We start from the raw sequence: 21,983 nt of genomic DNA on the forward strand, positions 1-21,983 counted from the left end.
AGTAATGTTAAATACTGAAACTCTTTCTGCAGTGACACTGTGAGCATTTCCGTAAAGAAGATGATATTCACATTATTTAAATACTTCTGATTATGGCCTTACAAATTTATTTCTTAAATTGTCTGTACATTTAGATTTGTATGGTTACCTGTAATCTAGAAATTAAAATAACATTATACTTTATTACCAAAAAAGTAGTTAATTAACTTATGCTAATATATATATATATTTTTTTTTTAATTTTTTTTTTTTTTAGTGTAAGAGCCCCAGGAAAATATACTGGGTAGAACAAAGCAAGACAATTTTCAAAAAATGAAAAAGTGTTTTTCTTCACTTCAAATATGGTAAAGGCATTAGAGCTGTTTGTAAACTATTCCTAGTAAAAATAAAACTTTTAATAAAAATAGTTAGCTATATTAAGTTCTTTTCATGTATTGCCTTCTACTATTGCAGAAAGTTGATATGAAAAATTTCCCCATCTTGTCCTTTCTTTGGACCTGATGATCTCCAAGGTCTTTTCCAATCTAGTTGATTCTGTGACTCAGTGGTGTGGGGAAGAGAGAGTAAACAGCTGACTTGCGAAAGCAAGAGGGATTTACATCTCCCACATTTTCAAACACAGCCATCTAACAAATTACTATTGGGAAGAGCTGTACTAGCTTATCACAGAGAAGAGTTTCAAGAACATTCCTTTTCTAAATGACTCTTTGATAAATGAGGCTGAAGGAAGTTATGACCTACTTCTGCAAGAATGCAGGTGCACTGACCATGTACTCTGGAGCTTCTTTGCAACAGTAAATCTAAATATTTAGAGAACTGTCATAAAATATCAAGAGGAATGTGTTCCTGTCAGGTCTGCTGAGTCAGCTCTTAAAATCCTTATACATAGCTCTTATATGTAATATTGACAGGTCTCTACCTTGGAATAAATGTATCTCTACAGTAAGGGGAATCTTTATTACATTGTACTGTGAGACTGGTAGGGAGGTATATTGGAGTCTTCCACAAAAATATGAGGAACAGATCTGTCTGATCTGCTTAGCCATCCACAGAATGCCACCTGCATGTCCCAGAGATGCAATCTGCAGCCTTATGGGGCAGCAAGGCAGCAATGCAGTGTAGGGGTGAGAGGGACAACTCACCTTACGGAGGTGATAACCTCTGGGTTCCTGCAGAGCATTAGCTGGCTCTTCGGAGACTGTCTTGGAGCTCTGCCCAAAGGGATATGTCCCCCCAGTACCACTGCTTTCTTTCCTCTCTCACCAGAATAAACTCTACTTGTAGGCATGAAATAACTTCCCCAGAAAGACAATATTTTGCCACATGGTGGAGAAGAAATGTAAACAGCTAATTCACATGAATTATCTACCAAAGAAGCATCTAGGGCTCTGACTGGAAAACTTTATCTGGGCTCTTCCTCAGGGATTTCTCACCGCAGGAGAAAAAGAAAAAGTGCAAAACTTTATTTTGCAGGCAAAAGAAGATGGGATGTCATCTAGAAATTTTAAGATTTAATGAATCAACTATAGTTAGATTCTGGCTAGAAATGTGCTGGGCTTGAAAGGTGTGAGGCTGTTGGTAATTCATGTGGACAGTGTTTTGTAGAGTGTTTATGTAGCATTTAGCATTAGGTGGAAGATATGCCAAACTCCAGACTGTTCTAACTTGTTGCTAACTAAATATTTTAAAATATAGTTTTCCAATATTTTTTTCCAATAAAATGTTATCATTGCAAGTATTTAGTATCAGGGCTTTTGTTCTACTATCTTTAAGCCAAGAACATGTCCAGGAGTGATTAACCAGAGGTTTTTTGCATTATAATTCTTATGGTGCCTTCACAGGGGTGGATTGCAAGCTTCCCATAGGAGGTACCTCTCCTTGCAATTATGGCTTCCCAAAATGAAAATGTAAATCATTTAACAGACCACACCTTGGTAATGACAAGAAATTACTTCCTACAAGGAAGTTTTGTGCATAACTCAAAGGTGGCAGCAATTTTACCATGAGAAAACAGAAATGCTACTTTTTAATTCTAAGTAGTGATACTTGCCATTTAGGGTTGAGTTTTATCAAATAATTAAGGCCTAATTTTCAGGTTTCCATCACTTCTGTGGGCTCAGCTGTGTTTTTCTTGTTACAAGGAACATTGCAAGTAGACCTTAGATTTTCTTTTTCCTTTTTTAATTCCTTGATTGAGCTCCACTTCCTACTGAAACTGATTTGTTCATTGAGTATTTATTTCACCATGTAAGTTTCATTTTCAGGGAAAACAATGGGTCAATATCTTGTTACGATTTTGTCAAGTTAGATGAGTTCAAGCTCTTCAAAATGTAATTTTCTTTTATGCTGTCTTCTAAGTATACATTCAAGTAGAAACACAACAGCCAATTTGTTTACAAAGACTATTCATTAGCCTTATAGAAGAAGTCACCTTTCAACTCAAATTGACTTTTGGAACACCTGACAGAGGTTAAGCTTGTACCTAAAAATGCTCTAACACAACAAGGAGTGCACATTTAGCTTGGAAAGCTCTACGGGTTTTGAAAGTATTTAAAAAACATCTGTCTCAGTGTAGGTCTCTAGATAGTCAAAAGCTTTCCCTAAGGATCTTGGGAATTATACAGTTTTCTCCAGATTATTGTACCTGCAAAGGGCAAGGCAGGCATTCAAAAGGAACCAGATGTGAAGGTATTCATGTCACCTACCTGTCTGTGACTGCAGAGGCTTGTACATCTTGAATGCCCAAGCCTCATGAGCAATACAGGAACCTTTAATATTTATCATTGTTTTTCTGTTCTGACTTCATTATGTCCAAGTTCAAACTTTCTCTGGATGATGTTACAGATGCTCAAAAATCAGTGGTAAAATTCCCAACATCTGGCAGAAGATTATAATTTCATCTGCTATATGTTAAAACCCTGATTTTTTAATTTCATCCATTAAAAAATTATTAAAAAAAGAAAAAGTAGATGCAAGGGTCTGAATTGTCAGCTTTATTAGGAGTGTGTTTGTGCCTTGGATTTTGGCTCATGACCATCTCTCTCTTCATGTGCTAATTTGGGGAGAGATATAACAAAAATTCTATCCAGTTTCTCTGCAATGGAAATCAAATGGCATATTTATTGAATCTATCCATTCCTAGTGTTCATCTGAGTTCTAATATGACAAGGATCCTCAAAGTTTCTACTTGTGGATCTATAATTTTGGAGAGATGTCTCATCATGGTTTGTTTCTGAGAATTATGTGGCTTTGAAATTCTCAGCTATTTTACTTGTAATTTTAAAATATTCCATTTTTGCAGTTTTCATTGTTTGCAAGCTCCCCAAAAATATAATGTTAATATCTTCACAGAGATGTTTAAATGACATATATATATATATAGCACTTACCTTAAAGAAGACTCTATTTTTGTTTATGGATTAGACTTTAAGGAGGTGAACATCTGAGATCTGAAGCATGAAATCTTCTTATAAAATGCCCTCTCCCCTCTGAAGATTTTATCTGCTGAATAGAAAGAAGCATAGAGTACTTGATGCAAAAGGAGTTCTTTTTCTCCTCTTTGATTACATAATAAAGTTTTTGAGGTATTTTCTTTTTTTTCTTATTGTCTGTAATGTGCACATTCAGCAAGTAAATCTATATAAACTTCCATATATTTCTGTAGAAAATCTTGTGTAGTTCCCATCAAAGTAATATCCACAGGTCTCACATTTTGGCACTTGAAACTCTTCTCAACCAGAGGTTGAGTATAATCTTCTTGTACAAATTTAACACAGCCCTTCATGACTTGGGTTAGCTGATGCAACCAATGCACCAGAAATTTGCCAGGGATTATGACCTTAATATAGAAAAATGAGGGGAAAATACTAAAATAGATTAAAATTAGATTTTAAAGCATAGAGATAATAGGTTTCAAAGGTAAGAGAAAGGCAATGCTATGATGTGTGGAGGGCAGATACCCCTGCCTCGCGTTGATCCAAAGCACTAATCCCCATCCTTGCTGCACGCATGGCAATTCCACGTCAGCGCAGCTGGTGTCTGGGCTCTGCTCCCAGGGTCACACAGGGCAGCCTTGAGAGCATCTCTGCCACAAGGACTTCATGCACAGGCAGTTGAGATAAAATTATATTTCATATAGGCCCAGTTAAACCTGTTCCTTTTTTACGCCATGGTAAAAATTTCCTTGCACAAAATTTGAACACTGCAGTAGGTGTTCCTTTACTCCTGTAACACTACCAGTTTCATTCATAGCCATGTTATGTCTTCTAGTTCAAGGAAAAAATCATTAAATTCATCATAATAAAAATACACTCTGATAAGGACCATATTTTTCAAAGCTAAAAGAGGTATTTTGAATAAATTATTTTGAGACTTACTTTAACATTTTTAAGCAGTCTCGGTACTTGAGAAATATGTTATTGTCTTTATAATATTTGTTTTCTTTCTCATTTTAGGTGTCCACTCTTTGAAGGAAAGTGTGTTAGCAGAATAAAGATCAAGGGAACTAGATTAATGCTAATTGTTCCTGATTGTCCTGCAGCCATTATGGTTATGTCTGTTATAATAATATCAAAATCACTCTAGTTTAAATTTCATGCACTGCTAATTAACTTTTACTTATCTCGAATACCAGCTAATTTTCTTCACATATAATCCTCTTGGCCAGAGCTGTTCCTTTGTACCCTGTACTTGTTAACATATCATATAGACATACGTCTATTTTCCTCTTACACTCTTATTTATTGTCTTCATTTTGAAAAGGGCATAAATTCATGTCCTGTATTTTACTAGTTTGCAATTCTGCCATTTGAGCACATGTGCTGGAGCTGTGTTTTCACATTCTCAAAGCCTGCAGCTGTGACACATGCTCAGGACTGTGTCTTGTTCTTTTTTTTTTTCCTTTTGGGGTGGGAGGGAAGGGGAAAGTTTTTGGGGGGGAGGGATTAGTACCTATTTTTTTTTTTCCTAATTTGTGTGAAAGAAAAGCCTGATTCATGTCCTGCTTATTGACCCAGTCCAATAAGATCTGGCACATTTACTGTCCTCAGAAACAGTGGTTGAAGGTATGATTTCTCTTGTCATCTCTGGGGTTCTTTAATCCTAAAACCATCTGCTCTTGTACCTGGGAGCCTCCTCTAACATGACAGGCAAAGCTTCACTATAAATCAAACCTGTAAACAAATGATCGGGTTTTGTGAAAATGAGAGAGTAACAGCAATATTCCACAGGGTGAAATAGTAGGAATGGTGCTGTTTGGTCTGTTAATAGTCTGGTGAAAAACTACAAAGGTTTTAGCAGGGAAAAGTTGCACATGTCAAAAACATTTTGGCTAGACAGGGATAAAAAAAGTTTTGAAGCCCTTGTGAAGAGCCTGAGTAGTCACCATGAGAACAGAGGCAATGATTATTCAATAATGCAGTCATACACACAAGAAGAAGTAAAATTATTTCATCTTCTTATCCACCTTTAGATTCTGAATGAATTATATCAGTCAGCAACATCTAGAGCATAATTGTGCAGAATTCTTTGCAAGAGATCTTAAAAAAGAAGGTACTGTTTCAAGGTCTAATGAATGATAATTTGGGTTAGAAATGATAAAATATATTCATTATGCTATTATAAAAAATCTCATCTCAAATACAATATTAGCTCTGGCCTCCTATCTTCAAATGGATTTTAGCTATGATACATTCTGAAGAAGCCACACAGACAGTTGAGGGAAGTGATTTGGACATCTAAAATCACAGAAACTGTAATCCCAGGTGCTTTTACCTAAAAAGAAGGAAATTCACCTACTTGGTCTCTCTTCACAACTGTTCTGCCTTAAGGTCTATTTTGTGGAGGTTAATACAAAGAAACATAGAGATGGATACACCTGAGAATCTTGGTTCATTGAGATCAATAGAAACTTGGACCATTTTTCCCCCATTTAAAATGGAAATATGAGATGTTTATTTGCAGATTAGAGGGTGCTGCTATGTGATGAAAGGGTGGTGTGCTTTGATGTGCAAACCTACAGCTCCTGGCTGCCTTGCTCTAGATCTGAAATTAGGAGCTATCAGCAGTGATCAGGAACTACTGCACAGCTCTCAGGCTACACAGTGATTTTAATTTAAAAATGCATTCCAGTGATGAAGGATCTAATTTCTCTTGTACAGTTTTTATCTTCTCCTTAATGGCACTAAACTGTTCACTGCAACACACATCAGTAGTCATAGGATAGTGAGTTTTGTGTTGCAACTTACAATCTATTTGTATCAGAAGGCTGCATGTGCTCCAGTTCAGGACATTTTTCTATTGTTGTTTCTTTTCAGTTGAGCCAGAAAAACAAAACTCAGCCTCAGACATACTCCTTGAATATAATCCTCACTAAATATAATCCACAGTGACCTTTAGTTAACTCCAACATTTCTCACTACGTATTTTCTTTTTCTACTATCAGCTTAGTATTGCTTACTCTCTCTCTCCTCACTAGCATGAAAGGGCCAAGTATGATCTGGTCCTGAATGAGGTTGAAATACATCAGAAAAAAGTGATTATGTGAGAGCAGATAGGCTTTTTTACCTTCATGTTTCCCCTAGGAATACTTGAAGTCCCTAAATTCGAGGTGGAATTATAGCTGAGAGAAGCTCGGCCTTTGTCTCATACTTTTCTCCTTTAGCATCATCACTGCTTTTGCTTTCAGACATTCAGGGATGTTCTCAGAGGCACTCTTTATCCACACCTCTTCATTCTTCCTGACACTGTAGTGCAGAATAAACCAAAGACTTTGGGCCTTTTTTTCAAACTGGAAAAGACAATATTTCTCTTATTTTTATAAGAAGTGCTATAGTTAATTAATGCAGTAGAAAACGCACCTAGTTTCTAAGTTTTTGAAGTACCAGAGAGCATTTTGGTATGTTAAGTGGCTGGCATAAAAAGAAAATCTAAGTAGTAGTATAGAATGAAGCTGCAAATTATAGGGAGTATTGTACATACTCAAGTCAGAGAAAGCACCAAGCCAGGGGAAGGAATGATTTTCTGGATGTCTAATAAATGAAATTATGTGATTTACATCCAGTTAAAAAGTATGCCATCTATGGAGGTTTAAATGCTTTTTTAGGCTTCTGCTGATACTTGACCACTTCCCAGATATAAGTAAATGAAACTCAATACAGATTCTTACAGCAATTTTCAAAGTGGCCTAATGGAGCTAGATATCCAATTCCTATTGACTTTTCCAATGGGACATGATTACTTAAGAGCTCTTTTTCCCTTTGAAAGGTCTTCCTCTTAATTATGCTAATTGGTACTTTAAAATGTTTTCAAAATCAGAGAGCTGTGCCTAGACAATGCTAATTCTGAACCAGACAAGATTCATAATGCTAAATTCTAGGAAGCTCCCTCTGACTACAAGCTATATTTATTTTTCTCTTCTTCCCTGAGGGCAGAAATTAATTACTCAAGCTTGCCAGAGAATCTGCTGAGAGCTGTTACCTACAGGAACTGAAGAGGAAAAGGCATTAGTCAGTGATGCTACTTCATGACTATTTCCATTGGCTTATGAAAGTATTTACACCCATCCATAGCTTGCCTCTACCCTGAAACTGAAAAAAAAATGCCACGCTATCAACAAATATGAGAAGTACAGTTGATCTGGAAGATATTGCAGCATTTTATATACTCTAGCTGAAACATCACTTTATATAATTTTTTCAGAATTTCCTGATTAGGATAATCTCTGCCAGCCAAAATAGAAATGAGAAGCTGTAAACACATCTACAAGTCAGAGAAATATATTTTTAGGGTTTTCCCTTTCAGAAATGCATTTTCTCTTCCAAGTCTAAATCTCTAAATAAATTTACTTCTTAGCTTTTCTTTACATTGTGGGCATTATTTTAGCAATCGTTATGAATTGCTAATCATTGCTAACTGCTACTGTTTTACCTCAGTGATAAGCCACATATCCTAGTGATTTGTCTGACCTTCAGTTATACCACAGAACTAGACACTGGATACTAAACTCATCTCAAGTACTGGTATCATGGCCAGAAGTGTTTTCTAGAAATTGTAAAATTATTATATTGGTATTTTGCTAGTAGAAATTGTGTAGAAATATTATAGAGGCTTCTACTGATTGACACAATATAGACACATATTTTTGTACTTTACTTTTCCTAGCAGTATGAATCCTTTAGGAGCAATAATGTTTCAGTAGGGTTGGGTGAAAACCTTGAACATAAAGTGAGTTGTAAAGGAGAAACCAATTCACGTATATCTCAATTAAAGAATGCAGCCATCCACCTTTCCTGGATAGCACTGGAAATGCATGAAAAGTGAGGAAAAAGGAAATAGGCTGAGAATCAGTAGATTTTAGAACACTCAGAGGCAGGAGATTTTCTCCTAAAAGGCATATCAGTTACCATTCTTTAAAATAACTTACTTGTTTCAGTTTTGCAACTGAAACAATCTTGAGATGATCTTGAACTTTATGAGTGTATTGCTTTACACTGGGTTTAGATAGACTTTTTTTTGTCCCCTCCCTGCCAGAGATTTTCTTTGGTTTTTATTCTATGTTCTTTAATGTTTGTGATTCCATTCTCTACTATAGAAATATAGGAATTAAATCTGCCATGCAAAGGACCATGCTACTGTTGGAGAAATGTAGTGTAATCTCAGAAAAACAGTAGTACACAGAGTACTGGTATTGACTCAAGTAGGCTTCTTTTTTCTTTTTTTTCCCATTTTGCTCTACTTTCATTTTAAATAATTGGCAGCCACAAATATAAAATAGCCCCACTTAGATAGAGAATAGATTAATACTATCTATCCAGGCAAAATCAAGGGGATTTTCATATGCTTCCCTGTCTGTTGGCAAGGTGAAACATCCTACTCAGTACTGCCATTGTATGACAATGCAGATTGCTTTCATTTATGCTTTTGATCAAATTCCCTGTCCTGTACAGAGTGCATTAGCAGGGTCATGGCCAGACCTTGCTGTGCATTACCCAGCCCTTCTGGCTGAGGTTTCTCTGGAGAACAGCATGGCAGAAAGCATGGAGCTGATCATTGGATCAAACATGGTTCAGCAGGACTACTCCAGGTGTTAATTTCCTACAGACTTTTTCCCCAACTTGATTGGAAGTGTTGGGATAGATGCTCTAAATCTACCCACTACTTTTGCAGACATTCTGTGCAATGAGATTTCCCCCAGTTCATATTTGGATTCATCTAAATGGATGCTGACTGAAGTGGAGAGAGAATAATCTCCAGGAGGTGATTCAGTCTGTCATGTCCCAGCTTACAAAAGGGGGACCCCCAAATAATTTTTTCTAAAAATAAAACTCTGTCAGGATTATTTTCTTTTGGCAGTTCTCCCTGCCAACCCAAGAAAGATTCCCAATCTCCCAAGCAAGCTGTTTAACAGGCAAAACTGGGCACACAAACAGGTTTTTATCCTTCTTTTTTCCCCAGTCTTGATTTTTGTGAAGCATTGTGTTTATGTAATTCATTCAGGTTGTGTTTTCCAGGTGAATATTTTTTTCCTGCATTGTTGCTTTGGGGTTGTTTTGTTGTTTTTTTCAAATATCTGAGGCAGTAGCTAATTCTGCTTTCTCTGGCACACACAGAGACGTTTATCAAAATGAAAGGAAAGATTTAATGAACAATTTAGAAAATACTTACTGAAGCATGTTTTGAAAATTAATTCTGGTTTGTAAGTTATGTTTAGTTCTTTGAATCTTTTCTACTGTAAAAAGAAACATGCGAAAAGCTCTGAATATGTAATTACTATTATAATGATTTAGTTTTAGAATGTCAAAAAGCTTTCCAAGCATTAATTAATGGGAAGAATCAAATGATGTTGCATTGTTGCTGCAGTGCTATTAGGTGAAGATTTTTTTCTTTTTAGTGACTTAATGGATTTTATAAATTATATCATTAGACCTGTAATATGCAATTCAAAACCACTTGATTTCAAGGCAGAAATACAATTCTTATCATTTAAAGTTACACATAAAAATAAACGTCCCAGAGACAATACTTAATGCGCTGCATAAATTCCCACAGTTTAGTGTTCTTTTTATTCTTGGAATTATGTGAAGAATATAATGCTTTTTAAGTAGATTTTTGGGGGTTTCTAGAATTGTTTTTTTTATATAATGTAAAGTTTTCACAGTGGTGTCAGTATTACTAAAAAGTAACGATTTTTATGCTTTATTTTGCAGGTTGGCTTCATGAGCTAGGAAAACGAATTGAATCTCCTTATTATGAGAATAATACACTTGGAGGCCCATCAATCAGAAGTGCCTATATAGCTGCCCTGTATTTCACTCTCAGCAGCCTCACCAGTGTTGGCTTTGGAAATGTTTCAGCCAATACCGATGCTGAAAAGATCTTCTCCATTTGCACAATGCTGATTGGGGGTAGGTACAATTAAGTGTCATTTAAAACCTTTTCCAGGAATAGGAAAAAGTCAAATAAAAACTGAAATTTTGATAAGTTTCTTAAAAGAAACCCCAAACAAGCACAGTGGAAAATGTAATAAATTTAATTCAAAATGGCAAAAAGAAAATGTTTCTCTTATTTTTATAATAAGTGCTATAGTTAATTAATGCAGTAGAAAATGCACCTAGTTTCTAAGTACGAGACATTATTTTGGTATGTTAAGTGGCTGGCATAAAAAGAAAATCTAAGTAGTAGTATAGAATGAAGCTGCAAATTATAGGGAGTATTGTACATACGCAAGGCAGAAAAAGCACCAAGCCAGGGGAAGGAGTGATTTTCTGGATGTCTAATAACTGAAATTATTATCCAGTTTAAAAGTATGTCATCTATGGAGGTTTAAAATTGCAAAAGAAGGAAGCAACTTTGTTTGCTTTACACTAGATAAACTCTCTCAGGCAGATCTATTTCTAGCCTTTTGTTCACTTATGGTGATGAAAGACGGTGCTGCCCACTGAAATGCAAGTTCACATTATTAACAGTGGGAGTGGCCCAGCCATGTGTTGGGGATTTCAGTCCCTTGTGGCAGACACTTTAGCAGACAGCCAGGTATCATGTGCACACCAGCTGCAGTTCCATCCCCACAGCAGCCCTGGGGAATGGTGATGAGGGGAGGTGTGCAGCCCACAGGACAAAGTGTCTGTGAGCTGGTGTGTATACTTATGTGAAGGACCAGACCAGAAGGAGAGACAGGTCAGAGCCAGGAGGCTGTTTGGTGAGCCTTGGCATAAAAGATTCTTTAAAAAATGCTGTTCAATTATCATTGATAAAAATTTGATTCAGAATTGAACCAGAATGCATTTTTTTGTCATATTTGGAGCTCTTAGTAACATTTTTATTGATGCTGATTACCTAGTTGTACTTTTGGAGTAAGCCACATGCTCCTACATGGTGCCCTTCCTTCTGCTGAGGACCTGGGTACAACAAGCAGAGATTTGTAAGCCAAGTCCTTTAGAGAAAGTACCAGAAGCTCTGTCTTTACATTCATCTTCCTCCCACAAAAAATCAGATGTGCTATTTCATGATGTGTATATAATACAGCACAAAGATGTCACACTGAACATGAAGGGCAAAATCAAGTCACTGCTAGAGTACTCTGTCCTTCCTTTTTCTTTCTGCTGGCTTAGCTGTTCTGGAAATACTAGTAGGTGTTTCTCCAGGGCTAGTCGGTAAAGCCCTGGGTGTCAGCTTTGCACTATAAATTCTCCTGGAAACAATAAATTGGAAATTTGGCACTCGTCAGGGAACATGATTAATTACCTGTAAGCTACATAGTTGCAGTATCAAGTGGTAAAATAATTTTTCAATGAATTATTTTCATTTTCCTCAGTCCCGAAAATGAGAGGCAATAATATAACGAATCATCCAAGAATTAAATAATTTTGGTTTTCACAATGTCAAAAAACCACAAGCAGCTCATGAATTTCTTTTGGTGGTTGCATAAAATTATAGTTTTAAAATGCACTGTGGTCTCTGTTCTTTGGGGCTTTCACTACATTAAATATGGTGTAATGAAGGAAGGAAGGAGTTTTCATTCTATCAAGAAATCAAGAGGCCTCCAGTGATGAATATTTAATTCATTTTAATATGGCAGAGCTTTCAGAGAGTAGAATATAGAAGTATCCTATACATTTATTTAGCCCAGTTACAACAATTTCACATTTATTTCTTGTAATATGCTTGTACAATGAATGAATTGGGAAGAATTAGTCAGGTGAGTGGAGTAAGAGGGAGCTGATGACTGAAAGGTGAAGTTGCTTAAAGGCAAGCAGGTAGGAGAATGGATTTATATCTACAAGGGTCCGGTGAACAAGATATGTCCAGGTAAAAAAAAAAGCAGAGCAGACCGACCTGCAGCTATTATTTTGAGGAATTATATTTTAGATACTATTGAGGAAAATCAATGAAAGAGATAGAATGATACTGTGAAGACTGGTGAGCATGCCTTAGAAAACTCTGTTAGGAATAAAGTGATAATTTGTACACTTAGGGACATTATGCCTCATCATTTCTTACCTATTTTAGTGTATCTTTTTGGCTAATATTTAATTTTAAAATTCCCTAATGGAAAGGGATGTTCTGAGAAAGATTGGTGTAAGTTTTTCAGACTTTTTGACCAAGCCGTTAGTTAATGAAATTTCTGCTGTAATGGATAGAGTGAGTTAGTTTATCAGTAGTTTTTTCTGTATGTCTTTAATGTATGACACTACAAACTGAAAAAATGAAGTAAATTTACTTAAACCTTGAAAAAGTTGAAAACAGAAAAAAAAGGTATAAACTTAACAGATAAATTGCATATAGAATGCCTTTTTCATATTTACTGGCCTCTTCACGTTAATTTTTATTTTGCATAAATTTGAAATCTAAATTTTTTACAAATCATATTCTGAAGATAAAAGATCTTGTTCAATACAGTAAGTCTTCTTAAAGTTGGAAAGAAAATTTACTTAATAAAATGTAACCAGAATTCCTAGGACATCCAACATCTCTAAAGTATTGATCAGAACTGCCCTCCAGCATGTGATCATACTGTGTTCTGTCTTATAATCTCCACGTTCTTTCAGCAAATAATGTGTATTTTTGTATTTAAGAGATTGGAGGCCCTCTGTAGTAGCTCCAGTCCTATACGGGATCAGAGGTGTTCCTCTGTTCCCTAAGCAAAATGTGATTTAAAGTATCTATTAAAATAAAGGCCACTGTATGAAATACAGTTCCTAGAAGTTTTGAACTTGTCCTACTTGAGTTTAGACAGAGGCATAATACTTACAGAAAGTAGGGTAAGTGTATGATTATTTGATAAAGAATTCTAATGCCTGTCACAGCCAAGAATAGCTTGTCGTTATGAGAAGCAGTTGCCTTCCAATGTATACAGGCAAAGACAGATTCTATCACAATAACAAAATTCTAGATGATATTTGTGCCTATAATAACTTTACTGAGATCTCTGCACTGTCCAGCTCCTAACCTTAGAGTCTGATGAGCCACTTACATCACATGTGAGTCTTAATTTGCATTCATACACCACCTAACACTTTATCCCACCCCCTTTTAAAGCTGATTATTGCATCCTTAAAGAGGTTACACTATTTCCTTAACCTATTTATCTGCATCTGGCTGAATTGTTTCAGACCTAGCTGTCATATTTCTAATATAATATCCTGTATCTAGTATTATACCAATCCCTCACATTCTGTTGCTCTAGCTTCTGACATTAATGACTTAGCAATTCACTGCACCATCATGAGCTATTTCAACACCTAGTTGAAATAGCTGATTATTTTTAGAAATAAATTTCCAGTTAGGCTTACTATTCTTACTACACCCATAATCCTTTTTTTCCTGCTATTTCTCCACTGCAGTTCTTTATCTATTTTTCTGCACTCCCTTCACAGTAAGGACATAGATATTGTTACTAGCTCCTTTGCATTTTTCTCAGCCTGTAAGAGTTTTCTAACATTCCAAACTACAGAATTTTTTTATTTCTACCATTTAAAAGTACATCCTTTTCTCCTCCTGTTCCCCCTTGTCTCTTCTCACTCACATTGGACTTCTGTAAAGTGACACACAAAGTCAACAACTTGTTTGTCTTGTTTATAAACCAATTCCTTTGTCTTTCTGAGAAGTCCGTGTGCTTTCATTCAAACACTATAAAGACAGATGTCCCTTAAGAGAAATAATCAAGCTTTTTAGTATTTTTTTTAATAAACAATTTGCAGATGTGTATGTTCTATACATCAGATCAATATCACGTCAGACAATTTAGCAGTGATTTTTCCAACTCAAATAAGCAAACACATTTCTACACAGACAAACCCAGATGACTTATATTTGTAAATATTTCTTCAATTTTGCTTCTGATCTCTTTATTCCCAAGCCAATCATTAACTGCAGACAAACTCCAGGATGTCAAAATGATTTTAAGCGTAACTAACCCTGTCAAGCAACATAAGAAATCAGGTTGTCTCTTTGAATGTTTCTTTCAGCCTGAATTTCGGCTTTACAGTGGAGTTGGTTTCTGACTTTATAAATATCGTGCCCAGAATATGATACATTTTCAAATGTTATTAGCAACCTCATTCCGCTACACATGGTCTCCATTAGTAATTGCTTTTATTTTTATGAGTTCTCTGAAATCTATTACATTCTGTGTAGTTTCCAACTGACCATTTGAGTCTAGTTTCCATGCTGATTATTAGTATCTCGTTATTTTCTGAACATACCTGCCCACATGTGTTCCTTCCTGTACGTTTTTGCAAAGGCCTGTAGTGATTGCACAAGTGGCAATGGTTCAAACTGAGAGTAGGTTTAGATTAGATATTGGGAGAAATTCTTTACTTTGCGGGTGGTGAGGCTCAGGAAGATGCTCCTTAGGGAAGTTGTGGATGCCCCATCCCTGGCTGTGTCCAAGGCCAGGTTGGGTGAGGCTTTGAGCAATCTGGTCTAGTGAAAGGCATCCCTGCCCATGGCAGTGTGATTGGAACTAGATGATGTTGAAGGTTCCTTCCAACCCAAACCATTTTATGATTCTATGATTCTATGTTCTGTTTTCCTTTTCTCTTAGACTGTGGACTTAATTTGACTTAATTATTTTGTTAGGTACACTAGATTTTCTTAGGTAGACTTAATCTTTTGTTAGGCAGACTGACTAGACATAATAAGTCGTTGCTCTAGCCTATCCCATGACAGTGATTCCTCGTGTCTCAAACACCAGAAATGAATAATCACATCAATACCACAGTATTAATATACCATTACTCAAGGAGTCTTACGTTCAAAAGCTTTCTTATATCTCTTAATCAGGAAATTTTCTCTCTGTGAAGATGCTGTTTATTTTCTGTGCTAAGATTTATTGATCAACAAATCACTCCACATTGCATGTAATTTCTGTGCTTCCTAGCTCTGATGCATGCCTTGGTGTTTGGCAATGTGACTGCCATAATTCAGAGGATGTACTCCAGATGGTCCCTTTATCACACGAGAACCAAGGATTTGAAGGACTTTATACGGGTCCATCACCTGCCACAGCAGCTAAAGCAAAGGATGCTTGAATATTTCCAAACCACGTGGTCTGTCAATAATGGAATTGATTCCAATGAGGTAACCAAACAAGGGGGAAATTGTGTTTGATTATTTTGACTATGAACTATGACTTTGAGTCAAGAAGGGGGGTACTTTTTATTTTGTCATGCTGTGGCTCGTGTAAAGTTACATAGCAAAGAAAACCATGCCTAAAAATAAACCTGGATTATCCCAGGAAGAGGGTACACAACTGAAAAATATAGGAGAACTGAAAAAGCAGGTTTAAAACATCAAATAATGTAGTAAAATTCAGTCCTCCATGACTCTCATATGCTGAAGAGGCTTTAATCAGACAACTTTTAGATGATGCCAGCAGAAATGCTATAATGACTATTTGTGTCTTTCACTAAGCAAAACATCTACATGGGGATTTTAGGTCCTTTTTAAAGGAGGGACTTTGACACCCTTTCCTTCCTCCTTCATCTTATTTATTCCAATACTGTAAACAAATTATTTTGGCTGAATTTTTATGTTATTTATATCAGTACCTTTTTAAATATTGCACAGTGTAACTTGAGAGTGAAATCAAAAGACAGATTTCTGGTGGTGTCTGTGCTTGCTTGTTTTAAATTACTTATCCAGGTTATGTCTTACTGTACTGCAGGAGAAATAATGGCTTCTCTCTGCTGGAGTGTTATTTGAATGGAACACTCCCTTTAGGTTTCTTGTTATCTGTGTTATAAAACTCAGTGGTCTCTAAAGATAATGTGGAAATAAGCAGAAAGATTTGGGGTTTGGAACATTCTTTTCCTGATAAATTCTTTTTGTGTTGTGCACAGCACAAAGAATGGGATTTTCAACAGCATCTTAGCAACAGAAGGAGCTTAGTAAGATTTACAAAGGTACAAAAATGACTTAGATGTCAAAGCTTTCCTAGATGTGGTTAATGATCACCTTCAGCTTTTGTACTTTCTGTACCTTCAGTCACACTGAAAGTGAGTGACTGCTGTACTACAACCACAGCTCCTGGAGGGACCATCAGTCTTTCATTATTTCCAGCTTATGGATAAAGCACCTTGTCTGAGCCCACCTGGTCAAGCATTGGCTGATTGCATTGTTCATATGCCACATCCCCTCAAAATACAAAAAAAGCCCTGTATTTGTGGGCTTGCAGCTTGAAAGGAAAAAGTGACACCTCATGGTCTTTTAGTTTCCATAGGTTCTTCCACTGAACATGCAACTTGTCTCCATTCCTTTCCCACTCCTCCTTCAGTGTCCAGTTACATTATAAAAAAAATGAAAATAACAACAAGAAAAAAAAAAACACATTCAAGGTGGTGTGTTTTTTAGTTATTCCTCTTGCAGTGGTTTTACTACAGAAGAAGTAATATTGCATATTGATGAATTTTAGAATTCTCTGTTTTCATTGTATATGTCACTGCCACAGTGGTATACCTGAGCAGCCTACTGTGTTTTATCACAGAGAAGAACTGGGACAAACTTAAATTGTGCATTAGAAGGAGTTAGTACAAACAGTATTGTTGACCTTTTTTCCTGGTTGGTGTTTTTTTTTTTTTTTTTTTTTTTTTTTTTTTTGTTTTTTTTTTTTTTTTTTTTTTTTTTTTTTTTTATGAGGCTTTTTGGGGTTTTTTTGTTTGTTTGTTTGTTTGTTTTTGGTTTTTTTTGGGGTTTTTTTTGGTAGTAAAAAGGCATATATTTATTCATGTTTTTCCTGGAATTTATCAGCATTAAAATGTCTTAAAATAGCACATCTCATCAAGGAGATAAAAAAAATCAAAGGGAAGTATTTGCAACAGTATGACTTGTGCCACACCCCTAAATCAGGCCACTTCTGCAAAAGTGAAAACAAATAATTTTACAAATTTTCTCTTTTTCATCATTTTTTTCTGTTCTTTTGGACAGCTTTTAAAAGACTTCCCAGATGAGCTGCGTTCAGACATCACCATGCACTTGAACAAGGAGATTTTGCAGCTTTCCCTCTTTGAGTGTGCCAGTCGTGGTTGCCTCAGGTCTCTGTCTCTGCACATCAAAACCTCCTTCTGTGCTCCTGGGGAATACCTCCTCCGGCAGGGGGATGCCCTGCAAGCGATCTACTTCGTGTGCTCAGGTTCCATGGAAGTCCTGAAAGACAGCACTGTGCTGGCAATCCTTGGTATGTGCACAATCATAGACTCAAAGAGGAAGAATTGTCCCCCAGTGCAGGAGAACCCTCACTACTAACTGGTGGTTTGGTGTGTTCTAATTGTCTGATGAGAAAGAATTTGTTTAGTTTTAATCCGCAATAGCTATTCTATGTACACTCCTATTTTTTTTTTATTTTTTACATTCAGTTTAAACTTCCTTATATTTTGACCTAAGGACCCTTCCATTGCCAGATTGTTGGCTGTGCAAAATTTCACTTCTGGTTTCCTTATACTTATTCTCTCTTCTTTTCATGTAAACAGGTACTTGCAAGCTTTTGACACAACTTGCTGCTTTCTGCTATATTTGGTGATGGTATTGACAGCTCAGATTACATTGGTCATCAGTTCCTAAATCTTTCATGAAAATTAGTGTCTGGGCAATGCTCCCACTAATGGTCCCAAGTCAAAGAAAGCAATAAGAGCCTACTTTTTCCTTCTTTGGCACTTGCCTATGAACACCCTTTGCAAAAAAGCCATGTGATGAAAAACAAGCATTGTTGGCTCTGCTCCCCCAAGCTACTTCATGCTAACTAATGCTGTCTGAAGTTATCTGAGTATATTGGAACTGAGAAAGGCCAGAAATTCTGTTCTAATAAATTTTTAGTTGTTGTTTGCAAGATGACTGTTTTTACTCATTGAGGTTTAAGCATCTCTACCTATAAATTTCTGTGATTTGCCTCATCTAAGTCCTACTAAAGAAATGTTCTTTATCTTCAGCTAAAGTATGATTAGACCTGTCTCAGTTAATGTTTATGAAGTTTTTGGCAAAATAAAATGTAAATTTTACTCTAAAAGTATGGAATTGTTTTATTATTATTTTAATATCTATTTAGACTTAAATGTATTTTTCTTTCTAATAACTTTTAATATTCTTATAAAACAGAGTTAAAAAGAACATTTCCTTTTTGGCTTTCCTTCCTGTTTTGTGGGATTACACTAGACTGTTGATAATGGAAGCTTCTGGTCTTCTGTAATTGAATTTATTCTATTATACTAGAATGCATTTGATTTGTCTTTTTAGAATGTAAATGTGCTACAGGTCCTATTTGTGTCAGAACTCTTTAATTCTACTAGATTTACAGTCCACATCACTCCATCTCTTCTTTGTTTCTAGGAAGTTTAAGAATCTCTTGATTTAATTGGATCACATAGATGAAAGATATAAAATATGACTTATAATAAAACATGAGTTAAAAGCCAGCAAAAGTTCAAGAGGCAGTTCCACTGGAACCATGATTTCATTAATAATTCCAAGTTCAGGCACTTCTGAAAGTGTTAATTAAAGCATCATTGTGTAATGGTGACAATCAAAACAATAAGAAAGAGATTAGTGGATTTCTGAGAGAAGTTAATGAAATCATAATGCAAAAAGCATAAACATTACAGAAAAATAATGTTTTGTTACAGGGAATGGGAGCTTTATCATTTAAACCTAATTAACACCAGCAGAAGGTGAATGCATCAAACATGTAGGTCCCGATGAGAAATTTTGTTGCTGATGTCATGTAAGCTCAAGACAGCAGCTTTTTTCCCCGACAATGCTGAGTACTTGCAGTTCCCAGAACATTTTATAAGTCTGTCCTGATTCTAATTCTAATGGATTAGTTTTTGTTTACTGAACCATTCTCACTAACAAGCAGCGCAGCAACAACTCAGTGAAATGCTCTCATTAAATATATCTTTCCTTCCTCTAGAGACTATTACTTTATGTCTAATAATGATGGTTAGGATCTATTTTATGGTAAAATATGTCTTAATATGAGTTATGTACTGTTTGAGCATATATCTTTGATTTCTTAAAAATATTAGTCATAAGTTATTTGAAAAATATCCATAATGAGAACACTTATAACTTTGACTAAGTGTCCCTGATTTATTGAAAAACAGATGTGTCTGTGAGAAACATGTATATATAAGTTGTTATCCAACTAAAGAAAAAAGAAAAGAGCTACTAAGAATAGATGAAATTATTCTGTTATGTAACAAATGCTGACATTCAAGGTAGAACCATTTAATCACTTCATTAATTCTACATGAAACTTCAGGTTAGTACCTACAGCCTTTGCTGCATGATTTTCATTTGAAAAATAAACATATATTAGCACTACCAGATCAATTTTAGTATCTTTAAGCCTGAAATTACTTCAAAATTTTAACTACGATCCAATAAAAATCTAACATTTTTTCCAAAATGTTTATGCAGTATGGATACTAATACTGTTCATATATCTAAAATATTTCTAATTAAGATGTTTAAGAATCAGTTTTAGTATATTTGAAATATTCTTTCCATTGTCCACATAAACAACCAGCAATGAAACCGGCAGCCCTTTGCTTAATCGAATGGAAGAAATCTAAGGAATTGTTGATATTTACAGTAACATGTAAAAGTGTATTACTGCTTAGCTTTATGCTGCATTTTATTATGTAGCAACACATGTTGTGTTGAGCAAAGACAGATGTTAGTGTTACCTATCAAATTTCTCTTTCCCAGACTGACCTAATCTCATACTAGTTCTCATTTATACTAACTGAGATTTTTAAGACACCAAAGTAGCATTAATGTATGTATATTCCTAGCATAAGAGAATACCCCTCCCGACCTTGAGATTATGATAAGTACTTTTGAGAAAGTTGTTCAAGATCCACGTAAATAATAAAAAAAATATCTTAAGGTAGATTAAGAAGATTTGGGGATGGTTGACTGATTAGTTTAACTTTGCAAGCTGGCCATTTCCTGTGTAATATACAGGTGGAATCTGGGTGGATTTTCCAATGTGACAGTCTTAACTTACTATTCATTAATCAAAGAATAATGTAAGATTGAAGGGATCTTCAGACCTTCAGAAGGTATCCAACTTAAACCTGCTTAACACAGGGCAAATTCATCTCAGAGTCATAAGAGTTATGTCCAGGCACGTTTTGAAGATCTCCAAGGATGCTCACAATTCCACAGCTTCTTTGGGCAGGCTGCTCCACTGTTTCCTAATTTCATTTCTTGTTTTATAATGAGAATTTAATGTATTACACCCTGTGCCCAGTACATCTTGTTGCCCAGTGCACTCTGAAGAGAAGTTTAACTTTGTTTTCTCTACAATTTTCTGCTGGGCTGTTGAAGGCAGTAATAATATCCCTCCTTTGCCTTTTCTTTGTAAGATGGAGCAATAGCCTGTTTTTTCAGCCTTTTCTCATAAATTATATTCCTTAAACCCTGATTCTTGATAGCCTCTTTTTGACTCACTCTAATATGTGAATATTATGTCTTGTACTGGGAAGCCCAAAAGTGGACACAGTGCTCCAGATGAAGCATGAAAAATATAGAGGGAAAGAGTCATTTCCTGGGAATTGCTGGCTCTACTCTTGGTGATGCTGCACAGGAGGGCCTTGAATTCTTTGCTGCAAGGACACATTGTTTGCTCATGTTCAGCTTGTCCCCCATGACCCCCAGGGCCTTTCCTGCAGAGCTGCTGCCCAGCTGGTCAGTTCCCAGTCCATACTGCTGTAGGGAGGGTTTTCATCCTAGGTACAGGACTTGGCATTTGGTTTTGTTGGACTTCATGAAAATCCTAGCAGCCATTTTATCTTTCATTGAGGTCCTCCTAAATGGCAACTTTGTCCTTCAGTATCATCAACCAATTCCGCCAGTCTGCTGTTGCCCATGACTTGCTGAGAATGCACTCCATCACACCGTCCAGGTCTTTCACAAAGATCATCTGCTTTAACTTTTGGGGAAAACCTCTGGTTCACTGACTACACTTTGGAATTTATACCTCCGGTCACATGTTTATGGAAGAAGCTTTTAATTATAAAATTTTTGTCCTCCTCAGGATATGGTCAATTGAGGTTTTTAATACAGCCAGTGTTTTAAGGCAGTCTTCTCCATAAATGGAAAAAAAAAAAAAAAAAGCCAGCTTAAGAATTCTTTCCTAAGCCATTTTTTCTTCTTGACAGAAATGTTAAAATGTTACCTTAACACCTGCATGGTTTAAGACACACACAAAAAAACCCTGACAACGTATTTTTTGAAAAACAATTGCACCTGCTATTAGTTACTAGTGTAAGTCTTCATTTTATACATATTTACTTTATTGCTCCCTTAAATCATCCAGTTACCTGCCTGGAAATTAGGTTTTTTACCTCCAATTAATTGTGTATAAGTTTGCACCGGCAAAAAGAGGGAAAAAATTAGTCTATGATCCTCTAGCATGTTATTAATTAAATACGGCGTTAGTAACAATGGAATTTCAGGTTCAGGTATAGTAATTATATTAAACAGCT

At 35.8% G+C, this 21,983-nt stretch overlaps 1 protein-coding gene across 1 annotated transcript in view; it reads left to right on the forward strand.

Moving 5' to 3' along the window:
- KCNH8 (potassium voltage-gated channel subfamily H member 8) overlaps window positions 1-21,983 on the forward strand; it is a 177,337-nt gene that overhangs the window by 121,637 nt on the left and 33,717 nt on the right. The window contains exons 8-10 of the mRNA XM_041466515.1: window positions 10,206-10,403; window positions 15,380-15,579; window positions 17,425-17,674. Of these exons, the coding sequence (XP_041322449.1) occupies window positions 10,206-10,403; window positions 15,380-15,579; window positions 17,425-17,674 (648 nt within the window). The remainder of the gene's footprint in view (window positions 1-10,205; window positions 10,404-15,379; window positions 15,580-17,424; window positions 17,675-21,983) is intronic.

This window comes from Pyrgilauda ruficollis, unplaced genomic scaffold (genome assembly GCF_017590135.1).
Source record: "Pyrgilauda ruficollis isolate IOZ18807 unplaced genomic scaffold, ASM1759013v1 scaffold2, whole genome shotgun sequence".
In the NCBI taxonomy this organism is placed as follows: Eukaryota; Metazoa; Chordata; class Aves; order Passeriformes; family Passeridae; genus Pyrgilauda; species Pyrgilauda ruficollis.